Source organism: Mercurialis annua, linkage group LG3 (assembly GCF_937616625.2).
Source record: "Mercurialis annua linkage group LG3, ddMerAnnu1.2, whole genome shotgun sequence".
NCBI lineage: Eukaryota > Viridiplantae > Streptophyta > Magnoliopsida > Malpighiales > Euphorbiaceae > Mercurialis > Mercurialis annua.
This window is the reverse complement of record NC_065572.1, coordinates 2077898-2100176: the sequence shown is the minus strand read 5'-3', so window position 1 is coordinate 2100176 and position 22279 is coordinate 2077898. Positions and strand designations below refer to the sequence as shown.

Genomic DNA, 22279 nt, shown 5'->3' with positions numbered 1-22279 from the left:
CTACTTGAAGTTAAGAGTAGCAGGCTTCAATTGTCTAGCTAACCCAAAACTCAATTGTTTGGTCCAAAATTAACTCTAAGTAGGCCCAAGTTCCGATTGATGCTAAACGGGCTGATCTTAGGTCATGCAATTAAATTGGGGTTTTTTACACAAATCCCCTAAAAATGCTATGGTGTTTCATTTTTCGGGTTAATGACGTTTTTACATAAAAAATTAAGAAAATTTCTTAAATTACCCCATGATTAGAATTTTTTCTGTATTTAGGCCATACAGACCGCGGAACACTTCAGCGGTTTGTTGTAAACCGCGGAAGTGTTCCGCGGTCTGCGCACGTGGCTCCACCTGGACGCAGGTGGAACCACGTGGATGTAAACCGCGGAAAGCTTCCGCGGTTTACAGTGACAGGTCACTGTAAACCGCGGAAGCTTTCCGCGGTTTACAGAGGGAATTTATTCCCTCTGACAGGGAATAAATTCCCTTGACCAAAGTGGTTGTAGACCGCGGAAAATTTTCGCGGTCTACACCACTATATAAGGGGGAAATCGTTCCCCCTTATCTGCACACAAAGAAAATTTATTTAGGAAAAAATTTTAGAGAGATGTTAGAGAGAGAGAGTTAGAGAGTTAGAGGGAATATTATTTAGGAAAAAATTTTACGGAGCCTATTTTCGGAAAGTGATATTATTTTCGTGGTGGATATTATTTTGCGTGGCGGATATTATTTTGCGTGGCGGATATTACTTTGCGTGGCGGATATTATTTTTCGGCGCGGAATATTATTTTTCGGCGCGGAATATTATTTTTTGGCGCGTAATTATCGGGTGAGTCTTTAAAATTTATAGATATATTAATTTTTAATTATTGAATATAGTTAGATTTAAATGATGTTTACTTAGATTAAAATAATATTTCAAATGTAGTTAGTTAATATTATAGTTAGATTTAGTTTAAAATTCTAAAAAAATATGTATTTTATTGAATATAGTTAGATTTAAATGATGTTTACTTAGATTAAAATAATATTTCAAATGTAGTTAGTTAATATTGTAGTTAGATTTAGTTCAAAATTTTAAAAAATATGTATTATAAAATAAATTAGATTAATGTGTAAATTTAATTAGATTAATGTGTAAATGTAATTAGATTAAAATAATGTTTGAAGTGTAGTTAATTAATATTAAAGTTAGATTTAGTTCAAAATTTTAAAAAATATGTATTATAAAATGAATTAGATTTATGTGTAAATGAAATTAGAATAATGTGTATAAAATTTATAGGAATGAATAGAGTATATTAAAATTAGAAAATCGAATATATGAAATTTTTTAAAATATTTTAAAATTAGGTTGAAATTAGTGAAAATATTAAAATTTATTAGATTCGGAATTTACATTTAATGTAATCCATTTGAATTTACATTTAATGTAGGAATTAGTGAAAATATTAAAATGTAGTTAAAATTATATTTTTTTAATGTAGTAATGACGACAAATGCGCTGCCAGCCCTAAAAATTTATTGGGATGGTACAATATTATCGACTCCGGGTGGAGTGGATTATGTTTCCGGTAAATCGGAAATGGTTGAGCTGACGAGAGTAGTGAATTTTGCACAACTACAAGTCGTAATTAGAAGGGTAATTGGGCTGAACGATGCTGACGAGATAGTGAAGATTTATCTAAGAGTACCTCGGTTCGATGAACATGGAAGATTTCAAAAATATGATGGTTTTCCTATGGAGACAGATGTTCACATGGAAGCAATGTGGCGTAATGTTTCGCGGACGCCACAAATGAGGGTAGTTGAGTTTTATATTGTATACAATCCGTTATCTCAAGTACGTGCGGATGTAGACGACTGTGCGGATGTAGACGACTGTGCGGATGTAGACGATGGTGATGATTTTAGTGATGAAGATGAGGAAGAAGAACACTTCTACGGGGCCGTTGCTGATGACAACGAGGATGATGATGATGATGATGATGACATCGGTGGTGAGAATGGAGATGGCACCCATGGTGAGAATGTCGGTGGTGGGTCGGAACAAAATACAGATCAAACGTTTTAAATTTAAAAAAATCAACAATTAAAACGTATAATTTTTTTAACCAAAGATTGTTTTATTTTCAAATAATAAAATATATTAATTTTTTTTTAATGATTGGGAGAATTTTCTCCCAATCAGTGCAGCCAGGGAATTAATTCCCTGGCTGCACAAAAGCAAACCGCGTAACATTTACGCGGTTTGCCACGTTGGCAATGCAAACCGCGTAAGTGTTACGCGGTTTGCTTTTGCCTATGTGGCTCCTCCAGCGATGAGCCACGTAGGACAGACCGCGGAACTGTTCCGCGGTTTACATAAACCGCTGAACAGTTCCGCGGTCTGGAAGCCATAAAATGGGAATTTTATCATTTTGGGTGATAATTTTGGAAATAATTAACAAAAATCCAATTTAATGGTCATTAACCCTCATTTTTCCCTCACCATTTTGATTTTGGCAAAAATCTCTCAAAAAAAATAAAAAGTTTACAAAAATCCCTCATAACCCAAAATAAAAGAAAATGAGACAATATTGTCCTTGATATTTGTCAACATTTCATTGGTCTATGTTTGAGTCAATCAAATGATGACACGTGGCAAATCTAGATTTGGTTAGACAATCTAACCAACCGCCACCGACCACCGGCCAAATTCCGGTCCGACCGGCCGGACCACCGCGGTCAACGCCGGTCAACGGCCGGACCACCGCGGTCAACCCGCGGTCAACGGAAGTCAACCCGCGGTCAACGGCAGTCAACTATAGTGGTGAGATTTTAAAAAAATTAAATAAAATATAAATTTGCTATTAGTAGGAATAGAACCCATGACCTCTCACACTTTGTCCATATGTCTAACCATCAAGGCAAGACATGTTTGTTGTCTTTAATTACTCTTTAATATATATACATATACTCTTTAATAATGTATAAGGAAGCATTTAAACTAAATATAAACATATTAAAATGGTTGATTATAAATTATATATTATTATAAAATACTAATAAAATATTATGCTTGTTAAAATTTAAATTAATTTATTCTAATTAAATTAATACTAGTGTAAATTAAATATTAACTTAAAGTAAATTAAGTTAAAATAAATTTATAAATTAATGTATTAGAAACACAATTAACTTAATGTCAACTCGATATAAACTCAAAATAAATTATATAAGTTAATTTAGTTGATATAAAGTTAGTTTTTAAAATTATAATAAATTACTAAAAAAATTGCTTTAAATTGACATGTAACCTTCATCAAGTTTACATTGAGTTGACATTAGGTTAAAATCGAGTTGACATTAGGTTTACGTCGAGTTGATATTAAGTTACATTTCAAAATTAAAATAATTTACTATTTCGGATTGACATTAAATTTATACTGAGTTGACATTAGGTTTGCATGCATTGACATGAGATTTACACTGAGTTGACATTAGGATTACATTGAATTGGCATTAGGTTTGCATTGAGTTGACATTGAGCTGTCATTAAATTGATATTAAGTCGACGTTGAGTTGATATTAAGTTAATGTTTAAAATTATAATAATTTACTAAAACATTTACTTTGAATTGACATGTAGTTTACATCAATTTTACATTGAGTTTATATTAGATTTACATTCACTTGACATTGAGTCGACGTTGAGTTGATATTAAATTTAATTTATATTAAGTTTAAATTGAGTTGATATTAGGTTTATATTGAGTTGACATTGAGTCATCATTGAGTCGACATTAGCTTTACATTGAGTTGACATTGAGTCGACATTAGTTTGACATTGAGTCGACGTTCAGTTATTAAGTTTGCATTCAGTTGATATTAATTTACATTTCAAAATTAAAATAATTTACTAAAAAATTACTTTGGATTGAAATTAGGTTTACATTGAGTTGACATTGAGTCGGCATTAGGTTTACATTGAGTTGACATAGAGTCGCCATTGGGCTTACATTGAGTTGACGTTGAGTTATTAAGTTTACATTGAGTTGATATTAATTTACATTTGAAAATTAAAATAATTTACTAAAACATTACTTTAGATTGACATTAGATTTACATTGAGTTGATATTGAGTTGACATTGAGTCGATATTAGGTTTACATTGAGTTGACATTGAGTTATTAAGTTTACATTGAGTTGATATTAATTTACATTTTAAAATTAAAATAATTTACTAAAAAATTACTTCGGATTTACATTAGGTTTACATTGAGTTGATATTAGGATTACATCGAGTTGACATTGAGTCGACATTGAGTTGATATTAAATTTACATTGAGCTGATATTAAGTTAATTTTTAAAAGTATACTTACTAAAATACATTAAATTTACATTGAGTTGACATTAGGTTTACATTGAGTTGATATTGGGTCGTCATTGAGTTGACATTAAGTCCATATTGAGTTGACATTAAATTTACACAAATTACTGTAATAAAAACTTAAATAATTTACTTTCAACGTACTATAGTTTATTTTTGAAAGTATAAATTATAGAAAAATAATTTTATATAATAATATAAAATAATTTCATTTTAAATTTATAATTATTTATCAAAACATTTACTTTGAATTAACATTCAGTGAACATTAAATTTATATTGAATTTATATTGAGTTCACATTAAGTTTACTTTGAGTTTATATTGAGTTCACATTGAGTTAATATTAAGTTTATATTCAGTTCACTTATATTAAAATTACTTTCGGTTTATTTTATTGTAATAAAACCTTAAATAATTTACTTTCAAATTACTATTAGTTTATTTGTTATATTATAAATTACTTTTAATAGTATACATAATGAAGTTGACATTAAGTTATCATTGAATTGACATTAAATCGTCATTGAGTTTATATTGAGTTCTTATTGAGTTTTCGCACACCACGGGGGTCCCACTACCACATATCCGACTACGACCACTAAACCATTATATTTTTCAATTTTAAAAAGTGAAATATTTTTACTAACTTATATATTAATAAATTGTATAAAATATAAATATATGTATATTTTAATTTTTTATTGTATAAATATTTAATAAATAAATAAATTTAATTAGACTAATTTAATATTAAATTTATAATAAATTTAATTTAAGTTGATATTTAGTTTACATTATAAATTAATTTCATTCTAATAAGTTAATTTAAATTTATAATCAGTTATACATATATATTATAGAGTAAATGTTGACAACAATTAGTCTTTGCCTTAATGGCAAAGCACAACCTCTCTCTTATAAGAGGTCAAGGGTTCAAATCCCCTCAATCCCAAAATGGTGTTTTATTTAATTTTTAATTATCTAACTAAAATTGGTCCAACCATTAAAAATGGTTAGACCACAAACCATTAATGGTGGTGGTCGGGGCGTTGACCGCGGCGGTCCGGCTGTTGACCGGCATTGACCGCGGCGGTCAGGCCGTTGACCGCGGCGGTCAGGCCGTTGACCGCGGCGGTCCGGCCGTTGACCGGCCAATAATGATCTGACCGGTGGTGGTTCGGTTAGAATTGGTCCGGTTTATATAAAATGAGGAGAAATTATTAGGTGTAATGGAAACACAATAGGTAAAATACACCATAGGGATAAAATAGTAATCACAACTATTAAAAGGTAGAGATGAAAAGAATCTTTTAAAATTGAGAGATTTTTGCAAAAAAAAAAAGTTGGGTGATTTATACAAATTTTTGAGTTTTTGGGTGATTTGGTGTAATTTTCTCATTAAATTGTAAGGTGTGGGCAAACTTTATCATTCCACCCAATTTTTAGCCATATCTCATCCCATTTTAATTTTTACATTTTCATTATGCAGTTTTAAACGGTTTTTAAAATACACAATTTAAAATTATTTTAAAAATGTTTCATAAATAGTTTTTAAATAAAAATGATATTTAAAAACACAATTTGCAACCATTTATAATAAATCATTTCTTAGACAGTTTTACAAGGTTTCAATTCAAAAATTGAAAATATTTTGTTTTTTAATAAACTATTTTATAAATGGTCTCTAACGACATATATTGAAACTGTTTTTTTTTAAAAAAAAAACAATAAATAAAAAAATAGATTTTTAAAATCGGCGTATTTTTTGCAAATATTTTCAAAAACAGAGTATGTTTTAACTTTTTTTACATTATATTTGGTTTAAATTCAACTCTAGGATAATTGTGTTTGGTCACATCGTGCAACTCTTAAGATAAAATCAAGTAATAACCTCCATTGGACCACCTGGTTCGGTTTATTCAACATGGTCTAAAACTATCTCCTCAAACCAGCAATCTGATGGAAGAAATAAAAAGCAAGTGAAGGGAGGAAAAGACCGATTAATGTCATTTTGGCTTTTTGTATGTGATTTGGATGTAACGAAATAAACCGTATTCTTAATTTTGATATATATAAAATTAGATATAACTAAAGTATTTATTTGATTTCGCTATAGGATGTAACTATACAAACCAAATGATTTTACTTATATAATTTTTTTGAGTCACATTCGGATTTCTTTCTTGCTCTGTGATTTTTAGATCTTTTAGGTCTTGCAGACATAAAATCAACATAATTAGCTCAAGTATTCATCCAATTCCATTAGTCACTTAACATAATAGTCCACAAACAAATATTTAAGTGTTTGAAATTGAATTACAATCCATCAGTCTTCTAAATCTCTACCATAATAACCTATTACTGCACATTAATCCATTTCAATAATACTCGTGCCATGTAAACATTGCCGATTTCCATCAAAGTTATTTCTAGTCGTTGATGAAATATAAAACTTAAAGAGTTTTTATGGATTTTCAATGAGATTTGTTAGAGTTTTTATTTTAAAGAGAGATTGGGAATTAGAAAATAATGAATTAAGAAAAAAAAATTATATTTAAATTAAAGTTTAGGTGTTCAATTTTTTCCTGCTTGGTCACATGATCAAATATTGTTTTTTTTTTGGTACAGGGTACATGAGGTGTCCTGAACGGGTCTCAACTATGAGACGGCACCTTTAAGCCTTCCACATTCAGACTAATCACCACTCGAGCCGGGTAGGTCCCTTTCGGGAGGCAAAGCTCTGACCCCAAGTTTTAAACGGCTGCATACATGAGTACGGTTCGAACCCGCGACCTCACTTAAGCTAGAAGAGTGCCTTACCAACTCATCTACGCCTTGGGGTTCATGATCAAATATTGTTAACAACTCTTCATGATTGACGAGAGTGTAAGCTTGTAGTTATTTGTTTGTATGATTTAATGATAGATATATTATACTTATTAAAGTTCGAAAAATTGGATATTAATATTCTCTATCTATTGTAATCGAAAAAATAAAAATGTGTATGAAGAATTAGTGCCATAATTATGAAAGTACATGCCATGCTTGTACTAAAAAAATTTACGTGGTCTTTAATCTTTATAGATTTAATTTTGTGGCAAGATGTTAAATATAATTTTGAAAAATTCAAGGTTCAACCCTACTCTTTCTCTTGGAATGAGAAAAATAGATTTTTTAAACGAAAAATTAGTGGCTCGGCTTAAAAAAAAAAATCACACTGTTTTTAGAATGTTATTTAAAGTCAGAACCAATTCGTAATTAACCAAAAACAATTGAGGTAAAAGCGAAGTTTCTCCACTCCGGTATTCTAGAAAGATCCGATTCCTTAGCCTTTCAATTTCTATACTAAACTAAAAACTTAGCCAATAAGAGTCAGCGTAAACGATCATGCGAAACGCATCGATTAAAAGGTAAAACGGTTTCACACGGCTTCCAATCACAGCCGTCCATTGGAACCCCAAATATGCTGTTTTTCTCTTACTATATATTGAGGCCTCTCTTCCTTCTTCAATTCATTCATTTCTCCGTTTCCGATCAAATATTCTTTAAACGACCTCGTATTAATCGGTTTCAAATTCGAAAGAAAATTTTCAGATATGGCTGAAGAAAATGTCAATATGCAACAACAGATGGTAAGTATCTTTTGAAATTTTAAATTATTTTTTTGCTTATTTAAATTTTGTTTTGATGTTCAGGTTTGGTTGCTAAGAAAAAATGGATGAGTTTAAATATGCAAGAATTGAATTGAATTGGATTTTTTTTACGTTATTGTGCCGTAATTTAATTATTGCAACGTGATTTCTTAAGCCAAAGAAAAAAAAATTGCATGAAACTTTAATCAATAATTGTCTTAATTGGCTGCACGGGTTTGGTTTAGTGGTATAAGTTTCAGCCATCTGGCTACCATGATCCCGGATTTTAACCCTGGCTACACCTTTTCAATAAATTGACTGATCGAGACCAGGTTGCTGGCCATTATTGTCCGGAATTGCCGGGTATGTGGGCTATGAGCGGTCCACATTCAGGGTTTGACAGCTATATGGTTTTCGACTCGGGGAGCGAGTCTCACTACTAAAAAGAAAAAAATGCCTTAATTTTTTAACCAATTGCTATTTTTTGGGTCTAGATTAGCTATGCATTAATGTTTGATTCAATTAATTTTATATATCCATTTATGTATTGTATGGTGATTTTCAGGGTAAAGAAGAAGAAGATAGGCTGAAATATTTGGAATTTGTGCAAGTGGCTGCAATTCATGCAGTGGTGAGCTTCACAAATCTGTATCTTTATGCCAAGGACAAGTCTGGTCCTTTGAAGTCGGGTGTTGAGACTGTTGAGGGTACTGTTAAGAGCGTTGTCGGACCTGTTTATGATAAGTACCATGATGTTCCCATTGAGGTTCTCAAGTTTGTTGATCGCAAGGTTAGTGTTCGGTTCATTGATTGCAATTGTATGTTACTATGGTTGTTTGTTGAAATGGGTATGGTCACATTGAATACAATGTTTGTTTACAGGCAAATTTTGCTGTTAGGGCTAACTAATCATCAATTTTGGGTTATTTTAGGACCAAAATATGTATTTGAACCAATATTTATGTTCTTTCGTTTGCAATTGTATTGATAAAATGCCATCTTAGTTTGTGAAGGTTGTAAAAGGTATTGGTCTCAACGTGTGAAGTTGCTATGATTAACTAATCAATCTGATCAATGGAGTTATAATTATATAACAGTTGTGATTGAATTTGTTCAGCTTATTATTTGGTTTTCCTGTTAAGGCTCCGTAAAATTGAATTTAAAATTAAACATGGTTCCGTATGGTTGCAGGTTGATGCATCTGTCACGAGTCTGGACAATCGTGTTCCTCCTGTAGTCAAGCAGGTTTCTGCTCAAGCATACTCTGTAGCCCGAGAGACTCCAGTTGCTGCTCGTGCTGTTGCTTCTGAAGTACAGCGTAGTGGTGTGAAGGAAACTGCTTCCGGATTGGCAAAAAATTTGTACACCAAGTGTGAACCCAAGGCCAAGGAGCTCTACTCCAAATATGAGCCAAAAGCCGAGCAGTGTGCCGTCTCAGCATGGCGCAAGCTGAACCAGATTCCGCTGTTCCCTCAAGTTGCTCAAGTTGTTGTGCCAACTGCAGCTTATTGCTCTGAAAAGTACAACCAGACAGTATCTAGCACTGCAGAGAAGGGATACAGAGTTTCCTCATATCTGCCTTTGGTACCTACTCAGAAAATTGCTGAAGTGTTTAAGAGCGAGGCACCCGGAACTGCATCTATCACTTCCAGCTGAGCAATATGCTGATGCTGTAGTTTACAATGTTTAAATGCTGAATGTTCGTTTATTCTGTTTGATTTTCTTCTTCTGTATGCACACAGAATGGTGCTGGATATTTTGTTTTAATGATCTGATATAAGTAGTTTGGTATATTTTATTGTGAATTCTAATCGTTGTAGTTTCAGTTTATTCATTTTTGTTTATGTAGAGGATGTTTCTGTACTTGTAAGTTGTAACAAACCTACTATTACAATTGCAAATTATTTTAGCTTGTCCACCAAAATTCAGTTTTTTTTTAGTTCAAAATATTTTAGTTCATTGGCAATAGTGTCAAAATGGGTTAATGGATTTTACTTAATTTATATCGATCCACTGTGTTAATACAATTAGAGTTAATACGGATACGAACGCGAACATGATATTAAAATTAAATGAATCGTGAGTTAAAATCCATATAATCTATTTAATCCGGTTCGATTATGGTTCATAAAATTCACAACATCACGAGCCATTCGATCATTTGTTATAAATAAGTTGAATACCACTCATTTCCATATAGCATCTTTAACTCATTTTATTTAAATGGTGAATATAAATCATACCAATACAATATTTTTAGTAGATTTATGTAAATGGCTTGAAATATGATTAAGGTAGTATGATATACGCATTATATATATTAATAACGTGCTGATAGTACGGTAATGATGCGACTTGACACCATATATTTTAAATCATGTCATAAACGAGTTGAAGAGTTCACATATCGATTTGGATACGACACATTTTTTTTCAACATAGCTTATTGATGATAAAAAATCATTAGGGATGGAAGAAGGAGGAGGTTGTTGGAATCTGGTATAAGGAATTTAAATTTAAAGATTCAATTTTCCATTATAAAAGTTCCATTCATTTTTTGGCAACCTAAAACGACGCCGTTTCAGTGCATCTTCTTATCTAATGTCCAACCTCAAATCTTCTGTGTTAAAACAAAAACAAGAGCAGCTCAACTAATTTTCTTCAGCACAAACAGACACAGCAGTAGCCATGGCTACTTGTTTACGAATACTACCAATAACCGCCCCTTCAGTACCTTCATCATCATCATCTTTTTCCAAGTCTCAGCCACTCAAAAGAATCGGAAACTTCAGAATCAATTGCTCCTCAGCTAAAATTCCAATGCCTCCTGTAAACCCTAAAGACCCATTTCTATCAGAACTCGCTTCTATAGCTGCTAACTCACCCGACTCGCTCCTCGACCGCCCTATCAGCTCCGATACGCCGCCGTTTCTTGACCTCTTTGACTCTCCCAAGCTCATGGCCTCTCCCGCTCAGGTCAGTCCCGATACGACGCCGAACCTCTTTTTTATTGATTCCGAAAATGATTTTGTTTCTTAATTTTCTTAATGTTTTTTGAGTTTTAGGTTGAAAGATCAGTGTCGTATAATGAGCATAGGCCGAGGAAGCCGCCGCCGGACTTGCCTTCATTGCTTCTTCACGGTAGAATTGTTTATATTGGCATGCCGGTAAGTCTGTACGCTTTATGTCTGCCTATGATGTGTATTTTTTTTATCATGTAGTTTTGGAGTAAAATATTTAGATTATATAGGTTGTTTTCCTATACCTAATTTGTGTACTTCAATTGAGGTGTTTGTATGTTTTTTTTCGTCAGTTGGTGCCTGCTGTTACAGAGCTTGTTGTTGCGGAATTGATGTATTTGCAGTGGATGGATCCGAAAGCACCAATTTATTTGTATATAAATTCCACGGGAACGACTCGTGATGATGGTGAAACGGTAAGAATTGCATTTTATGAATTAACAGTAAACAGTCACTCCAATGATGTAAATCTGCTTACTTTGATATCATTTCGCAAAATCTTATTGTGGTGCAATCTTATATGGATGTATGTTTATCTTTTTCATCGACTCTAGCAACTCTACTAGTATTCTGACTTCTCATTTAATTAGGATAGTATAACAATTTATGGAATATAATCATATTTACTTTGCCACTTTAGTATATGCTAGTATAATAGGATGACCAGTGTTGCAAAGCCATGCCAGTTTCCTGAGTATAACCCAGATTTGTTTGGACAAGTTGTCAAATGTGAAGTATGAAACTGATACTTTAGCTTTATCTATAGCTTAATGTAAAGAAAGGTTTCAAGGGGAGGTGTAAAACCATGAGATGAATCATCATATTAGGTGTGAAAATGGGTCTCTAAGAGATAAATTAGCCGTGGTACTGACCGGTGACCACGCTAGGGATTGTTGCTTATATTCAGGGCAGACTATTTCGTCAATATGTATCAATCTGCTTAGTTAACTGATCCCAGTGCAGAAGTTGGTATCTGCAGGTTCATGAATACCGCAGTACTTGAAGCTCGTCACATAGAAAATGCATGCAAAGGAGCCTGTTCATGATATGCAGTGTCTCCCCTCTGCTTGCTTGTAGGATGGTGGTATGAAGAAGAGACAATACCTTATTGGGCAACTTTGAACTATCCCAATTGATGTTGGGGCAACTTACTGTTTCTTACTTTTATCTTGATTTCATAATGATAATTTTCTACGAACACACAATACCACAGATGATTATTTTGAGACTTGAGCTTATCCCACGTGGTAGTGGTTTCATATTGTCTGATAAATTTGTTGTCTTAGAGACCATTGGATACTACGTTTATACAGATATTTGTTTCGCTTTTGACTTGTTGATTTATTCTTTATGTAATTAGTTCTAAAAAAATTATTTTTTCATGCTCTCTAAATGTTTATTTTCAGGTGGGAATGGAAACAGAGGGTTTTGCTATCTACGATTCAATGATGCAGTTAAAAAATGAGGTGAATTTTACGAAACAGTTTTGGCGTTCTACATTAGTGTTATTTTAGTGGGGGTATGGTAAACACATTTTAAGGTGATGGTGTATTGAGTAGAAGTCGCTAGTTATAGTAGGGATATTATTATGATACTTTCGACCAGAGACGGATGCAGTACAGGACCAGGGGTTCATTGGGCCCCCCTGAACTGAAAAATAACTGAAACTCAAAATAAACTAATATGACCTTTGTTACAATTCTTGTATATGAAATGCATAAGATTCATGATGTATTTACAAGTTAAGCCTAAATTATAGTAGATCTAATTGTAGAATTAACACAATATTCCACTTCCTAAAATCAAAAAACAAAAAAATGTTTGATGGATGGCATTTAATTTTTTTCTTATAGAGATACCTATAAAATAAAAATATATACATTTTTTAATTTCTATTTAGTTATTTGAAAAGCCTGAATTATAGCAGATCTATATGTAGAATTAACACAATATTCCACTTCATAAAATCAAAAAACAAAAAATTGCTCGATGGATGGCATTTAATTTTTTTCTTATAGAAATACTTATAAAATAAAAATATTTACATTTTTTAATTTCTATTTAGATATTTGAAAACCATATTCCAAATTTTCCTCACATGTTAAAAATTTATTCTTACGTTTACTTAAATATTGACTCTAGCGTATCTTACTATAAAACGGTTTCAAGCGAAAATATTACAGTAGACTTTCTAATAATTAATACTCAATAAATTAATAATTCTAATAATTAATAAAGTTTTAGGGAACCAATTTAAATATTACGTCTTATAAAGTATTCGATAAATTAATAATTCTAATAATTAATAATTTTTTAATCCACCATGTATATTAATTATCAGAGGGTCGAGTGTATAGTAATATATTTATATTAGTTTAGTAATTTTTCTAGATAAATATTTATTAATTGTTCTAAATAAATATTTAGTAAGTTATATTATTTATATTTAAAAGTTCATTATATAGTTTTTATTATTTTATTAAAATTTTGGACCCCCCTGAACAAACATTTTGTTCCGTCACTGCTTTCGACTCTTCTGAAACTTTAGTTATGACACTGATTTTAATGATGGGAGATTCTGTAGAATTGGTTTGATAGGGGCTGCAATTTTGTGATATAACTAGTTCCATGTTTCCACTGAATGAAATTGGTTCCTTATCATTTGATTAATATGGTTTATGCACTTGTATGGGAGTGTATTATTTCTGGCATTATGTCATGATTTGTGCTTTTATAATTCATCTGCTACTGCTAATACAGATACATACAGTTGCTGTTGGAGCTGCTATTGGTCAGGCTTGTCTGCTACTTGCTGCAGGAACAAAGGGCCATCGCTTTATGATGCCACATGCAAAAGGTACAAAGCAGTTGCATTTCGAATTTGCAATTTAGACCTTTTATACTTTAATCCTATTTGAGTTTGATGTTGAACTTTGTTTGAATTCTATTTCAGCCATGATCCAACAACCAAAAGTCCCATCTTCAGGACTGATGGCCGCAACTGATGTACTCATTCGTGCGAAAGAGGTTAGCTGAGTTATTTGTTTTTGCTATTATCATCCTATTGGACTTTGCAGTCAAAAGATGAATGCTCTTTTAAGATTGTGAAGAAAGGAGCCTTTGAGCATGCTTTATTTCGAGTGGTTTCTTTTGTTCACGCTTTTAATTTTAATTTAAATATTTCATCAGTTTCCGGGAGCTTGATTTGCGAGCCGCACAAAGTAATACCATAAGTCTAATTAAGATTTATACATTCGAGACATCTTTATATTTCTTTAATTTCTTTTCAGGCTATAACTAATAGAGACACCCTTGTTGAACTTCTGGCTAAGCACACCGAAAATGTGAGTATGCTTAATTAGCTTTCTTTGATAATTTTACCCAAAGTGAGATAGAATTGGTAATAAAAATGAATAACTCGATTTTCATCAGCCTGTGGAGACGGTAGCCAATGTAATGAAAAGACCATTTTATATGGATTCTAGAAGAGCTAAAGAATTCGGGGTCATCGACAAAGTAAGTTCATACATAAAACTCATATCGGTTTTCTGCAAGAAAAGTTTTGTGCGTGTTACTAACACTATATGCAAATATTGCAACTAGATTCTTTGGCGGGGACAGGAAAAGATAATGGCAGATGTTGTGACTCCAGAAGAATGGGATAAGTTGGCCGGCATTAAAATCCCCGATCCATTCTAGTAACGATTTAGAAGCTGTTCGTAATTCTGATTTCGGTGCAGCCCCCAACAGTAGGACTGGATTTCTGCCGGTGGATGTAATCCAACCACACCTTTCTGTTATCCCTTATTATTGATAAATAGTGTCTTATTTGGAAGAACAGATTGTAATGCTGTTTACAGTTCCCAAAATTATCTTGGTAAAGCAATGTACTATACGGAAATCTGCGAGGAAGGTGATGTAAAATGGCTGGAAAATGGTGTAGCAGGACAGTATGTCTCCTTGCTAGCTTTTGTTCTAGTTTCTTGGATGAACACCTAGAATCGATCAACAAGGTCAAATATTAAATTAAAATGAAAATTGTTTTTAGATATATATGTCATGAAAGCTCCAACTGATTTTTTTTATATAAATTTTTGATTGGTCACTCTTTGATTTTTATTTTTTAAAAGTTAGAATTTATTGATACAAATTAAAATACAAGTAGTGAAAATCATATAACAAGAATCATTTGACAAAAAAAAAACAAGAATCAAGTATGTATCTTTTAAACTTTGATCTAATAAATACTAAGGAACCAATTTAAGATACAAACGGAAAATTAATTGAAAGCAAGAAAGAAAAATAAAGATATACATCTCGTTAAGTTGGTTCAATGATGAATAAAGTTCTATTGGCTCAATAATGAATAAAGTTCTATTGGTGTGAGCCGTGAGGTACTTGATTTAGCATTTTTCTGATTAGACCAATGATATGCTAGATTTATTGAAACCTATTAATTTCTGATCATCAGCTTCACTGAGATCCTAAAAAGTTAGATTGATTCTGATTTCTTTAGATTTTCAAAAACCTGAATCTAAAGTTAAAACAATCACTAAAGAACCTTAAATAATTTAAGAAATCCAACATACAAACTGAAAATAAAATCATACTAATTTATTCAAACATAAGATAACCTTCATATGAGAGAAATTTATTGAAAAAAAGACTGCAACCGTAAATAAATAGTACTATAAGCGAAAAGAAGATGATATTCTAATTAAAATCAAAAATCATTTTCTCTCACCTTTAAAAAATATAAAAATGAAAAGGAAGTTTCTTATAAAAAGAAGAGCAAAGTTTAGAGAGATATTTTAGTTGCTAGTGTTATGGTTGTTGTTATCATTAGCTTATCCCTATCCACAAAAACACTTAACCAATTTTTAAATCTGTTCATAAATAAACTTACAAAATTAGCTTTTGGACAAGTGTCACAAAAAAAATTCCAAAATAAAGTTCTAGTAAAATGCATGACGGGTTTTAGCTCTATCATATTTTTCTGCTTTAAATTTCTTTAGTTTTTGTATTTGTCAAGACTGCTTTTATATTTTAATTTTATCGATATTAGGTTCTCTTCGTTACGAAAATAATGAGCCTATAATTCAGGCATCATTAATACAGTTGAAATAAAGTATTTAATCATTTTTATATATAAATATTTTTAATTAAATCTTTGCACTTTTATTTTAATTAAAAAATAATTTTTCAATTGATTTTCCGTTTTGATTGAACATTGTTAACATTTTTTATGATTAAAGGATCTAAAATTATATATATGTAAAATTAAAATTATAAAGATTCAATGTATATCAATTATAGTAGACTAAGTAGAGGCACTCAGGCACCTAATTTGAGAAATGTGACAGCCTTAGTAGATGAATCAAATTTGCTCTATTAACAACCAATTTTCTTTTGATATCTTTCCTCATGGATTTGAATACACGACAAAATATGAGCATTCATGTCATTAGGCTGAAGACGTGCGGCTTAAGACTTCGGTCAGAAGCAGCACTCTATAAGTATTCTTTTCTCTGATCGCCCCAATTCACTAGAGAAATGCCAACATTCGAGCATGCACCACCGGGCGACGTAAAATCCGGAGAGAAAATATTTAGGGCTAAGTGCGCTCAATGCCACACCGTCGCGAAAGGCGCTGCCCATAGACAAGGCATTCAATTTTGATATGTTTTTAGATATTGATTTTGTTTGGTTGATGGAAAAAAATATATTATTTGAGTTTTTTCTTGATGTTGCTTGTGGTGGACGTAACTGTAACAGGTCCTAATTTGAATGGGCTATTTGGAAGGCAATCTGGTACTGCTGCTGGTTATTCTTATTCTTCAGCTAATAAGGAGAAGGGTGTAATTTGGGGCGAGAATGAACTTTATGACTATTTGTTTAACCCTAAAAAGGTATATTAATTAGATGAGTTATTGTCATAGTGTATAAATCTTTTTTTTTTCATGTTAAATGTCACTGCCCTAAAGTATATTTCGGTACACTCCTGGATACAACAAACTCGTCCAGATATATGTACTAGGAGCAAAAAATAGCAGTAATATTTGAGCATGATCTTTTTTTTGATAATTTGGGGAGGGGAGAGCGCTTGTAGGAGGAAACGAACTCACGACCTAGCAGTTTACTGCTCAGCGCTTAGGTCATTGGTTATTTGAGCATGATCTTAACTAGTGTTCCCCTAAAAAACTTGTTTTTGCAGTATATTCCAGGAACTAAGATGGTGTTCGCTGGATTGAAGAAGCCGCTGGAACGTGCAGACCTGATTGCATATCTGAAGGAATCAACTGCTTGATTCTCTGCTCCATGCTTTTGATTAGTGTATCAGGTTATCTTGCTATGGTTGGAGGATGTTGTCGGGTCACATGTTTGAAGGAAGAAATCTATCATATTCTTACAATAAAATTAGTTAGGGCTCAAAATGTTCTACAATTTGAGAGTTTAGATGTGTAGAGGAAAAAGTTATCCACGTTAGTTCATGTTCATGATGCTTATCATGAACTATGATTTTTAAAGAGATATATAAAATATGTTTATAGTATAATGTTAGTTTTTCTCATGTTAAATTCTGCCCTTTCATTCATATTGTTTAAGTGTCCTTAGACGAAACTGTATACTGTGTGGTGCTTTTTTTTTTTAACATAAATAGCATCAGACTATAAGAGTCATTTATTAGAAATTAATCAGAGATATGGAGTTTGAACTTTGAACCCAAACCCCCAAAGTCACTTGGAAACGCCTTAACCAACTAGGTCAAGCGGTGCTTTCAAAGCGGCCAATTAAAAAAGCAACATATTCGTAAATCAAAAATATAGGCGTACTTCTATGACTATAAAAAATATATTAAATTAGTTTAGTCAAGTTTTTTGGACTAAAAAAGCTTTGATCATGTGATATTTTAATTTATATATATATATATATTATTTTTTATATTTTATCAGTTTAACTAAATTAATCAATTTAATCTACTGGTCCTATCTGTTTTTCTTAAAGTTTGTTTTACAATTTGAGCTAAGGTTCTATTTTTAATAAGATTTATAAATATATATGCAGCTTAGGAGTAATTTAAAAGAATATAATTCACTAGAATATGATGTCTATATTAATATTTTTTTATTAAAAATATTAATGCACTAAATTTAATAAATAATAGTTCATGTATTAATATTTTTTATGGTGACAAGGACACTCTTATGAATAAAATACTGTCAAATTTCGGAAAGTATACCGCTGGCAATCCCACATATCTGACAATTCCGAACTATATTGGCAGTAGGAAGTCCACACCACTCTATTTATTAGAAAGAGCGTAGCCAGCGCTTGAGCATGGCGTCCAAACGGCAGACATTATTTTAAATTATTAAAATTAAAAAAGTATATAAAAATTACAAAACATACTTAAGTTAATGATTCATTTTGTAATTAAATCTTGTTATTAAATTAGAGGTCAATTAAGCATTGATATACTCATTTTCACTGTTAAATTGGAGGGAAAATCTGTTGGGTACAACAGAGAGTGTGAGAGGAAATCCAGAATTGAGGGAAATGGGAAATTTGTCTCTTCCCCTCAAATTCGCCGTATTTCTCACCTTTTCTCTTTCAGCCTCAACCGCCACCTCCTCTCAATTCGTCGTCAAATCCTCTCAATTCGTCGTCAAATCACAATCACCTTCTCCAAACCCTAAAGCCACACCGTCCGATTTGCTCTCTATTCTCGGCCCCGCCACTGAATCCTCAAAAATCAACCCGCTCCTCTTCAAACAATTCAAATCCTGCCTCAAATTCCTAGTCCCGTTCACTCCAAATAACCTCAAATTTAACCACCAACGACGCTCTATTGTTAGCCCCAGACTCGCTACTTCAAATCCTCGTCATCTCCGTTTTAGAAGTAGGGGAGAAGAAGAAGAGAATGAGCTTGTCTGGTGGCCTCCTGAGCCTGTTCTTGAATTGGCTCGACTCGCTGTTGACTCCGGTGGCGATCCCGGCGCTATTCATCGTGCTTTAGATCCTACTCCCTTACCTGTATGTATTTAAGTTTCAGTTTTTTACTCGAGCGAAAACTTTTTTTGTTAGAATTTTCAATTTTGGCAACTTTCGAATTTTCTATTATTAAACACTGAACAATTATTTTTTTAAAATGCCTATGTGGAGGCTAGAACATTGTTATTCTGGTGTGCACATCAGCATTGTTCCCGCGTTCACATTAGCATTTTTTGATGGAAAATTCCTCGGTTTTTGAAATTGCAAAAAGATAGTAGTTCCTTTATTAAATTGTTATAATTGAAAATTCGTGTTAAAATTGCAAAATGCGTAAAATTCATGATTTTTAAAGGGTAACTTCAAATTTTGATAGGTACCTGATGTTGAAGGATCAAAAGATAGCCGATGTCAGCTCACAAGAACACCCTATGGAAGACGCTTTATAAGCGAGGTCTTAATTATTTCTCTTGTCTTTTTTCTTTGTAATGAATAATGATAGGATATGTATATATGTACACGCTTTGAAGGTATAATTGTCTTGATTATAATTGTAGGAGTTAAATTCATATGTTAAATTTTTATTTCAAGTGATTGCGGCTCGAGGACCATCAATAGGGCTCAATGTTTCGTTGAATAGCTTTGATTTTTTTCATGGTCATATGTTCCTTGCCAAAGAAACAGGACGGCTTGGTATATTGTAAGTTTCAACTACCTAATTTTTGTTTTTGCATTTATTTTCATTCTTAATTATGTCTATTGTCGTATTGTTAGGTAATTCAGATTGTGAAGTTTGAATATGCAGTTTACTGTTTATAGCTTTTTGTTAATATCTGTAGTCGTGTTACTACCTCTGTCATAATCTTAACCCAACAAAAGGTTGCAGCACTATGCTCAAGCTAGTGACTCTGAGATAGCAGTCTCCGTTACCGTGTCTGCAAAGATGGACATTAGTTCAGATATGCATTACTATCTGTTGGGAATTTGGGTGGGATAAAGATAATATGGGATCTTGTTGGAATATCGTTGGAACTTGGAAGTAAGAAATACAGCAAGGAAAATATAGATTCTTTGTTGAGCATGTTATATAGAATATTGTTATGGTATCACTGTCCAAACTATCCAGCAAGGTTGATGTCACTTTAGTCTTGGGATTAGGCAGGAGACTTCTTTTTGCTTGTTCAATAGGCAGGAGACGTCTTTTTACTTGTTCAAAAAAGCAAACTCCTTTTAGCACAAGTCTTGTTTATAAAATAAATTAATCCTATGTTCTCTGGTTGAATAGAATTTTTTAGGTTTTGGATTTTTCAGGTTTCATGCCAAAGAATACCCCGCGTACGATAAAAAAGCATTTCCATACAACATGGGATTTTGCCAAAGAGGTATATCATGCAACTCCCCCTCTCTCTTAACTCTGTTTTACTGGATCAGTCCGTTACTCCTGCACTAAATAAATAGTCTTCCGAGTTATGCATACCATTTATCTTCCATCTTCCCCCCTTATCAGGTTCTGACGTACCTTATGATAATTCAATGAATCTCCGCAACATCCTGTGGCTGGCTCCTTTTCCAAGCAATTCATCTACAGCCTGGCTGTCACCAGGTACACTTTCCGAGTCAAAATCTTCATAAACGTCCGATGAATCTCTCTTACCTTTGTCTTTTTTAACAGAAATGCTTCCACCAATGTGGGGATTACTTCTGTAGGTGAAACATCAGTCCCGTACATTGCAAGCTCAGCTACATCCGATCACCATAATGTGATTGTGAACTGATATAGAATATTCTGAATTTAGAGTCCTCTGCTTCTAAATAATTTGTAGATGTTATATTTTTTTCCCTTTTCTCGTTTTGCGGTGTATGCCAAGGGATTAAAATGTACATGAACGCCCTTCAACTATGATATTAATTGTTCCATCTAAATAGCTGGCCTAGTTTCTTAGTGTGAATTCCTCATAGTGTTCTGGGGAATCTGGCCTCATATTCAATGTGCTTTTGCATCACAGGAAAGTAGTGTATAGTTTTGATCTTGTGCTTGCAATTGGATACATATGATAAACACAAGGACATAGTTAACATACATGATGAACTTGAATTTGTTGCCTGATATTTGTATGTTAGGGGGTTGATAAATATCCTTGTGTTTCATATGATATTCAAATATGTCGTAATTGATAACTGCTAGAACAATCGACTCTCAATAATGTATGATATTGATTTGATACAGGTGTTTTAGTTGTGCTGGATGCCCATCCAGGAGGAATCATCTACCAAGATCTCATTCCTGATTATGTAAAATTCGTAAGAACGATATATGAAGGTACGTAAATTGCTGCTGCTTTGTAATAATAATAATAATAATTAAAAACAAATGCGGTTCACATGCATTATCTTATCATTGCTGCAGATGAATTTGGAGAGGTTGCAGTTGATGTCAATTACTTGAATGTTGGGAAGTCAGTTGCTGATTATCAGCTGTTCATATGCTGAATGCATATAGAGACAGCACAAGTACTACAATGCAAGTGTATCATATTCTTTCTCAATTTGAGGAAAGGTTTTGGGAGGAAAAGCAAACAATGGAGAGATTGGATCTGTAACATCCTACTGGTTGTAAATTTAATTAAATTTAATTGACAAAAAACTATTATATTTACTATTTTACGCTATAATTGGCATTTTACGATTGAGATTTAAAAAAGAATATTTAAAATGAAAATTAACAAAGAAGTAATTTTGTCCCAAACACTATTTAAGAATAGGGTTAAGAAAAATTAAATCAAATCATTAATTCAAATTAGATTAGATTAAAATATATTTTTATTTAGTTTAAAATATTTAATAGGGATTGGTTTGAATGTGAACAGTTAAAAAATTATAATTTTTAGTATTAGTTTAGTTTGGTTAATTGAATTGTCCTTGAACTAGAGGTTCATATCATTTTTATTAGGCCGAATGTCGTAAAAAGGTCAAACCTTTCATAAAAGTTTCACAAAAGTCCTGACCTTTCAATTTTGTCGATTCTGGCCAAAAATAAATTATTTGGTTTCAATTGTGGCCAACTCTCAATTTGATTTCAATTTGCCTATGTGACGCCTATGTGGCATGCCAAATATTGAAAGTTCAGGGACTTTTGTGAAACCAAATAATCTATTTTTGGCTAAAATTGACAAAATTGAAAGGTCAGGATTTTTGTGAAACCAAATAATCAGTTTTTGGCCAAAATCGATAAAATTGAATGGTCAGGACTTTTGTAAAACTTTTGCGAAAGG

The 22279-nt window shown here is 32.3% G+C and overlaps 5 protein-coding genes across 6 annotated transcripts; all 5 read left to right on the top strand.

The window, feature by feature from the left end:
- Positions 1–574: 574 nt before the first annotated feature.
- Positions 575–2065, top strand: LOC126671181 (uncharacterized). Its single transcript, XM_050364912.2, has 2 exons — positions 575–820; positions 1479–2065. The coding sequence occupies exon 2, from the start codon at positions 1481–1483 to the stop codon at positions 2063–2065; it is 585 nt and encodes a 194-aa protein (XP_050220869.1). The 5' UTR covers positions 575–820; positions 1479–1480.
- A 5701-nt stretch (positions 2066–7766) lies between these two features.
- Positions 7767–9803, top strand: LOC126674345 (REF/SRPP-like protein At3g05500). Its single transcript, XM_050368781.2, has 3 exons — positions 7767–7998; positions 8564–8788; positions 9190–9803. The coding sequence occupies exons 1-3, from the start codon at positions 7963–7965 to the stop codon at positions 9652–9654; spliced, it is 726 nt and encodes a 241-aa protein (XP_050224738.1). The 5' UTR covers positions 7767–7962; the 3' UTR covers positions 9655–9803.
- A 790-nt stretch (positions 9804–10593) lies between these two features.
- Positions 10594–15071, top strand: LOC126674350 (ATP-dependent Clp protease proteolytic subunit-related protein 3, chloroplastic). The gene is made up of 9 exons (XM_050368788.2): positions 10594–10974; positions 11064–11165; positions 11312–11434; positions 12425–12484; positions 13779–13875; positions 13972–14045; positions 14309–14362; positions 14451–14534; positions 14622–15071. Exons 1-9 carry the CDS (start codon positions 10687–10689, stop codon positions 14715–14717), a joined length of 978 nt encoding a protein of 325 aa, XP_050224745.1. The 5' UTR covers positions 10594–10686; the 3' UTR covers positions 14718–15071.
- Positions 15072–16341: 1270 nt separating this feature from the next.
- LOC126674906 (cytochrome c-like) lies at positions 16342–17596 on the top strand. The gene is made up of 3 exons (XM_050369450.2): positions 16342–16683; positions 16794–16927; positions 17233–17596. The coding sequence occupies exons 1-3, from the start codon at positions 16572–16574 to the stop codon at positions 17323–17325; spliced, it is 339 nt and encodes a 112-aa protein (XP_050225407.1). The 5' UTR covers positions 16342–16571; the 3' UTR covers positions 17326–17596.
- A 901-nt stretch (positions 17597–18497) lies between these two features.
- LOC126675101 (uncharacterized) lies at positions 18498–21679 on the top strand. 2 transcript variants are annotated; one of them, XM_050369683.2, is made up of 7 exons: positions 18498–19052; positions 19384–19461; positions 19565–19707; positions 20319–20389; positions 20515–20610; positions 20680–20714; positions 21235–21327. In XM_050369683.2, the coding sequence occupies exons 1-6, from the start codon at positions 18576–18578 to the stop codon at positions 20712–20714; spliced, it is 900 nt and encodes a 299-aa protein (XP_050225640.1). In that variant the 5' UTR covers positions 18498–18575; the 3' UTR covers positions 21235–21327. The 2 variants fall into 2 exon arrangements, with proteins under 2 accessions (XP_050225640.1, XP_050225639.1); XM_050369682.2 differs by lacking the exon at positions 20680–20714 and adding an exon at positions 21415–21679 and having other exon boundaries at positions 18502–19052.
- The last annotated feature ends 600 nt before the right edge of the window (positions 21680–22279 follow it).

Coding starts and splice junctions, on each gene's coding strand:
- LOC126675101 (XM_050369682.2), top strand. CDS start 18,576: ATGGGAAATTTGTCTCTTCCCCTCAAATTCGCCGTATTTCTCACCTTT. Junction 20,611..21,234: donor TACAGCCTGGCTGTCACCAG/GTACACTTTCCG, acceptor GATTTGATACAG/GTGTTTTAGTTGTGCTGGAT. Junction 21,328..21,414: donor CGTAAGAACGATATATGAAG/GTACGTAAATTG, acceptor TCATTGCTGCAG/ATGAATTTGGAGAGGTTGCA.
- LOC126671181 (XM_050364912.2), top strand. CDS start 1,481: ATGACGACAAATGCGCTGCCAGCCCTAAAAATTTATTGGGATGGTACA.
- LOC126674350 (XM_050368788.2), top strand. CDS start 10,687: ATGGCTACTTGTTTACGAATACTACCAATAACCGCCCCTTCAGTACCT. Junction 11,166..11,311: donor TTGTTTATATTGGCATGCCG/GTAAGTCTGTAC, acceptor TTTTTTCGTCAG/TTGGTGCCTGCTGTTACAGA. Junction 12,485..13,778: donor TGATGCAGTTAAAAAATGAG/GTGAATTTTACG, acceptor CTGCTAATACAG/ATACATACAGTTGCTGTTGG.
- LOC126674906 (XM_050369450.2), top strand. CDS start 16,572: ATGCCAACATTCGAGCATGCACCACCGGGCGACGTAAAATCCGGAGAG. Junction 16,684..16,793: donor AGGCGCTGCCCATAGACAAG/GCATTCAATTTT, acceptor TAACTGTAACAG/GTCCTAATTTGAATGGGCTA. Junction 16,928..17,232: donor ATTTGTTTAACCCTAAAAAG/GTATATTAATTA, acceptor TTGTTTTTGCAG/TATATTCCAGGAACTAAGAT.
- LOC126674345 (XM_050368781.2), top strand. CDS start 7,963: ATGGCTGAAGAAAATGTCAATATGCAACAACAGATG. Junction 7,999..8,563: donor TCAATATGCAACAACAGATG/GTAAGTATCTTT, acceptor GGTGATTTTCAG/GGTAAAGAAGAAGAAGATAG. Junction 8,789..9,189: donor TCAAGTTTGTTGATCGCAAG/GTTAGTGTTCGG, acceptor GTATGGTTGCAG/GTTGATGCATCTGTCACGAG.